At 51.5% G+C, this 6,000-nt stretch overlaps 1 protein-coding gene across 1 annotated transcript in view; it reads right to left on the bottom strand.

Annotated features, from left to right (window-relative positions):
• The window catches only part of ATOSA (atos homolog A), a 73,012-nt gene extending 67,648 nt beyond the window's left edge, over positions 1-5,364 (bottom strand). The window contains exon 1 of the mRNA XM_078600211.1: positions 5,113-5,364. Within this exon, the coding sequence (XP_078456337.1) occupies positions 5,113-5,128 (16 nt within the window). The 5' untranslated portion in view covers positions 5,129-5,364. The remainder of the gene's footprint in view (positions 1-5,112) is intronic.
• Positions 5,365-6,000: the final 636 nt, after the last annotated feature.

Raw genomic sequence — 6,000 nt, forward strand, 5'->3', positions numbered from 1 at the left:
TTGCGTTACGCTCGCTTACCCAGAAAGGCTCAGAGTCCCGTGACTCTCTTCCGAGAGGGTCCTGCCAAGTGTTCGCTAGGTCGAGTTCAAATTAGTGCGTTATGGGTATTTATTTTGTTCGAAGCACTTGCATATGTATTTAGATTTACAGCCGATCCACTGTTAATCCACTGCTGGATGAGGGCCTCTCCTAGCCATGCTGGCCACGAGGATTGTTGGACCGTACTTCCGCCACGCCTGGTCAGTGCTGGCTGGTGAATGAGACGACCAGGTTTAGTCCACATATGACTCGCCGCCAATGTTAACCATGGCAGGGAATTGAACTACGGTTGCTGGACTCGTAGTGTAGTGACGTAGCTGTGTGGAAGTTTGCCTGCACCACCAACCGACACGTCGCCCCAGGTCTTCCCAGACATGACAATGCCATCTCTATTCTCCACGCTTCTTAGGCACGGAGCTCATTGATGAACACCTTTATTCGCCTTCAAATATTCGGGATCTTGTGCCTACGATCCATGAACGTGTCTACGTGCGTGTGTAACGCAAGCATGTGGCGGGGCGGGTGAACGTGGATAAGCGAACTTGCACGATGAACCCGGCGACCTGAATTTGATTCCTGACTACGGCGAACCGGTTCGGGATCCCCCCCCCCCCCCTTCAACCAACGCGGCCTGGCCGGCGTGGTGAAGAATGATCAGACGACCCCAATGACGGACGCCACGTCGGGGAGGTCTTCAACCAGGAGCGGATTGTGCGTGAGCGTACATGTGAGCGTGCGACGAGGGGAACCGAATTATCTCTGGCTCTCTTGCCTACAACACCTTTTACCCCAATAGCCCTGGCCACCCAAATGTCCCATTATCTGTGGATTAGCCCTATTATATATGCAAATGTGTGTACAATAGGAAAGGGGCGGGCAGAGCTCTAGTCGTATGTCATTATCCTCGTTTGTCTGTAGATAACTCGCAAATTAATCATCAGTTAGGCCCTAAATCCATCCGATTCCCCGTGATTACCCACGGATAATGGAGATGAATACTGACTATGATGTTCTTTTTTTCCTATTATTTGTAGTTATCACAGATAAGACTTTGTTTCCGTAGCTATTAGGAGGAACACTTCTCTTATACCGTACACACACTTGCTCAAGAAATGAGACGGCTTCCCCACTTTGCCCCAGAAAACACGAGTTGTACCGTACAATAATGCACGTGTCAACCCCCCACACCTGTACGCACGTACGTTGAGCTTCTCTCGCACCGCACGCAGCCAACCGTTCTAATCGGAGGTGCCGGGGGAAGGACAACCACACCTGTGCGAGGTGCCGGGGGCTGTTTTGACCATACTTCTCCACCACGGTCAGTGCGGGATGGTGAGGGTGTGGACGAGTAGACACGGGAAGCATAGAAATACAGTACAGCAATGGATGTTTGACGCGTCGCCTTCCCCTACGCACCGTGGCAACATGTGAGTGTGTGTGTGGTGTGGGGAGCGGTAGAGTAGTGGTTAGCGTGCTGCGCTACGAACCCGGCCACCCGAGTTCGATTCCCGCTCACGGCCACGGCCAACACCAGTAACGATTATCGGTCCTGGGCCTCCGCTAGGTCGACAAATGAGTACCTGGTGCGATGCGTAAACATCGCCACTGGGGAGACAAAGGCGGTCGTGGTGCTGGCCACTCACCCCCTTCGTGTACCGTTACGGCCTTCATTGGTGCTCACTAACAGCACTTGCCCCAACAGTCTGTGAAGGCTATACGGGGGATTTTTGTCTTTTGGTGCTTCACCCACCCACACGCTGCCTCTGTCCAGGTTCAATCTTGCTTAGCTCTGGAGATACAACGGGATCGGGCGCATTCCACACTATTTGGTCGTCACGTAGGCAACTGTTGTTTTTTTATATATCTGTAATGTACACGCTCGTTAACCCTCCTTGTCTATTTGTGCACCAAATATGGGCACAATCTAAACTATAAAAAATACTTTTACCAGGTTAAGGCCCACTGAGCTGTATTGCTCTTTTTCAGAAGCGACCGGGCCACAAATGATCGTGGCTATTCATATGGAAATGCATAGCAGGCCAAGTACTCTAAACTCGTGCCGTTGGATCTAAATCTGGAAAGAAAAACCAGAGGACCCGGAAAAAAATCCACGTGACCATGAGGAGAGAGACACGCTAACTCCAAATATACAGCAGGCGTCGGGGTCGAACCCACGATCTCCTGTGTACCAGGCGAGGTGGTTAACATCTCGCCACCGTATTTGATTCATGGATCTTACAGAGACTCATGTTGGACCAGTGTCCGAATGGTCGCCGAGGTTTGTTTTGGTCGTAGACATATCACGGCCTTTTGCAATGAATATTTGACAGGATGCTGACGTCAAGGACAGGAACACTGACCAACACGCGAATTGAGCCCTGGTTGACAAGTGAACAAGCTGGTAACAACTGTCCTTGCCTGCACCGTCTGGCAGTTCACCAGCATTGATTCAAGCCGTCCTCACTCTGCCATCTTCAGTCTGCTGATGAGACACTGAATTTCAAAACTGGCCCCAAGGTTGTTATCCTCTTTTTACGGAATCAATGCTGCTGATATTATGAACTTCCAAAAGGCCGTGCAGCCAATGGATTACGTAAGAATACTTGACAGATATATGACGAGTACATTGTCTGAAATTTGTTTACCTTATACATTTGGACGTATATGTGTGTACATAGTTCCATACGGGAGTGGGTAGTGTAGGGGTTCGCGCACTGCGCTACGAACCCGGCAACCCGAGTTCGATTCCCGCTCACGGCCAACACCGGTGACGATTAACTGAACCGGTCCTGGGCCTCCCCCTAGGTCGACTCTGCCTCAAATGAGTACCTGGTGCGGTGTGTAAAAGCATCGCCACTGGGGAGACAAAGGCGGTCGGGCGTGGTGCTGGCAACCCACACACCCTCGTTTACCGTGCCGGCCTTCATAGGTGCTCGCTAACAGCACTTGCTCCAACAATCTGTGAAGGCTACACGAGATACATTTGTCTTACTTTTGTTTAAAATTGCATACAGTTTGTCGATTGAGTGTTTGCAATCTACAGGGTCATACATTTATAGATACCCCACCGATTTATAATGCCCCGCTCGCTTTCTTGCCAACAGACGATTACATATTGTAAAAGTGCAGGCCTTCACATATCGTCGTGATGGATGGAGATTAGCTGGAGATGGATACGATGCTCTGAATGTAACAGTTGGCTTCTCTATACGGAAGTCTCCCGATTCTTTGAGTGGGTCATCTATAAATGGGTCCCCATATATTTCAACTGCGTGCGTATGACAACACGCCACGTTTTGAGTCTACGTCTCAAAAGTGGAAAAATCTTCCAGGCCGTTAATCTCAGCTTCGCAACTTTAAATTGACGATAGATAGACAGATGTTGTCTGCTCACATGTGCTCGTACCTATCAACCCACACGGTTTATCCTCTATTCTTGTACAGGGAAATTGAGCTTTTAGGTCCATACTGCCGGCATACAGCCCATTTCAATATGGGCAAAAAAAATGTTTTGTCTGTTTGTGTTTCTCTATACTTTTTGGTTCTTTCGGTAAAGTCACGTAGCTTCAAATCAAGATTGTTTGTGTTTCTCCATTGTGATGGGACTTTGTGGGATGAACGTTGAGATGAAAAGGGCACGGGGTGACCAATTCGTTGTGGTCTGTAATAAGCTGGGCACTGATAAGGGGTTAGCAGGTATGTGTGGTGCTGTACAGCGCAGTACAAGTCGTACTGCTGGCAGAGTTTAGAGGCTGGTATAAAGAAAGAGTGCTGAGGATACGCATTAAAGGAGACTCAACTCTCAGGCTCTGTACTTGATTCGGAGAGCCCAAACCCTTGTTGTTCTACAATGAAGTCAAGTTCACGTATAAAGTGTGCATAGTGGGTTATTAATATACTGAACCGTGTATCCTTACGGGGTTTTGTATGGGTTTTGCGGATAACATCGCGGATCCTGATATCCGCAAGATGTGTCCTGCAGACACGTACGGCTGACAAATACAGTAATTGTACATGTGTGTAAACTTTAGTGACTTTACAGTCTTCTCGTATCTACAAAGTACACACGGATGCACAACGGAGGAGCGGTGGCGCACTAATTAGCGCATTGCGTCTCTGGACGTGGTCTCACCCGGGTTCGATTCCCGACCACGGCTCATCAGTGCCGACCAATGTGGTGAAGTATGGTCAAACAACCCCATGGCTGACATATACAGTGGAGGGGCGGGGGTGGCTTCATCCAGCAGTGTATTGGTCGTGGCCGATGATAATCATGCCCGATAAACACGTCCACACACTCCCCACACTTCAAGTGCGTTAACGCACAACGTAGTGAGAAGTAGAAGGCTGCTGCCATGATACTGATTGGTATAGCAACAATAATAACATATGCCGTGCGTGTTGTGTAGTTATTGTACGACGAACTTCTTTCGCACCGTACGTAGCAAAGCGATGCGCGGTGTTTATTTAGCATTGTAGAGGCATTGCTGGAAGGTTTGAACACACATGTACATGTTGTCGTGTTGTACACAGTGAAGTACATGAGTGAACAGTTTGTATATATAGTTATGGTAGTGAAAGAATACTGTATATGCGTTATGGTAGTAAATTGTGCCAGTGTAGTGCAGCGCACGCAGATTGTACTCACACTCTGACAGGATATTACACATTTAACACTAAAGGCTTTCGCGACTAATATTACTCACGATAAAGTGTTTTACCACGACGGATATTACTACACGTAACACACACACACTGCGGTAGTATTACACGATCGTGGGTAGCACATCGCCACACACTACGAGTGTTTAGTTTACACCGTGTACACATACCAAGAGCAGTTTAGTACAGCGTGTCGCACTAACACTTCCACAGTATACAGTACACACAACACGCACGCCAAAGTGCTCACGATACACAACTGTGCACACACATTCCGTCGTACAGCACACAGTACACACCGTGACAGCATACACACACACACTTGTGTGATACGCACATTAGTGAACTGGAGCACACACACATCAGTAGCACAGCGCGGACACTTCAACAGACGTAGCAACAACACCCACCACCATCGGGCTTCATATCGACTCCAGGGGCTGAGGCGCTCCTCTCCCGTCCTCCTCCTCCGTTCTCCTCAGGTCACCGCGCCTCAGGCGAAGTGCGCGCTGGCGGCTGCGGCTGCGGCGATCACCTCGCCCGTGGCCGTGGCCTTGACGCTGACGGCCCCGGCAAGCCCGGGCCAGCAACGTCCGTCCCCGACCGCGGCGCTCGTACGACTGAGCCCCATGTCCATCGCGCGCACCGACCCCCGCCCCCCGCGTGTGGGGGCGGGGCTCCGGCCTCGGATGAGGCGGGGCATCCACCGCTTTCGAGTCGTTCCATTGGCCAGAGGCTCAATCCCGGGGGGCGGTGGCATCGAAGCGCAACAAAGCCGCTGATTGGTTGCAGTGTGTGTGTGTGTTGCGGGGGGGGGCTTTGCGTGCGCTTGGTGGAGAGGGGGGGGGGCTCGGTCTCGAGACGGGGGGGGGGGCGCGCGCTTTACCGCACCAGGCGACCAATCGGCGGATCCGCCAGCGTTTTGTTGTCGTTGCGTCTCGCCCAATCAGCGGCGGGAGAATTGACGGTGACGCGGCCGCTCGTCGCGTCCGTTGACCAATTGGGTGTGCGGGCCGCTTCTGTTGCTGGGGGAGTGGGGTGGTGACTGCCCCCCCCCCACCAACTCCTCTGCTCACCCCCCCCCCGCACACACAGCCCCCACCCTGCCGATGATGGTGTTCGGTGAAGGCGCAGCCCTGCAATTCCCTGCTCACGCCACTGCTGGTGGAAGAGGGCCTCTCCACTTGACGCCACGTCGACCTAACCGAGACGTTGTTACAAGAGGCGGGGTTACCCACGCTTAGCGCCACCACGGAACCCATGGACACGCGCGTCAGCCAACTCGTGGTTGTTCTGTA

Source organism: Lampetra planeri, chromosome 13 (genome assembly GCF_965212315.1).
Source record: "Lampetra planeri chromosome 13, kcLamPlan1.2.h2, whole genome shotgun sequence".
Taxonomy (NCBI): Eukaryota; Metazoa; Chordata; class Hyperoartia; order Petromyzontiformes; family Petromyzontidae; genus Lampetra; species Lampetra planeri.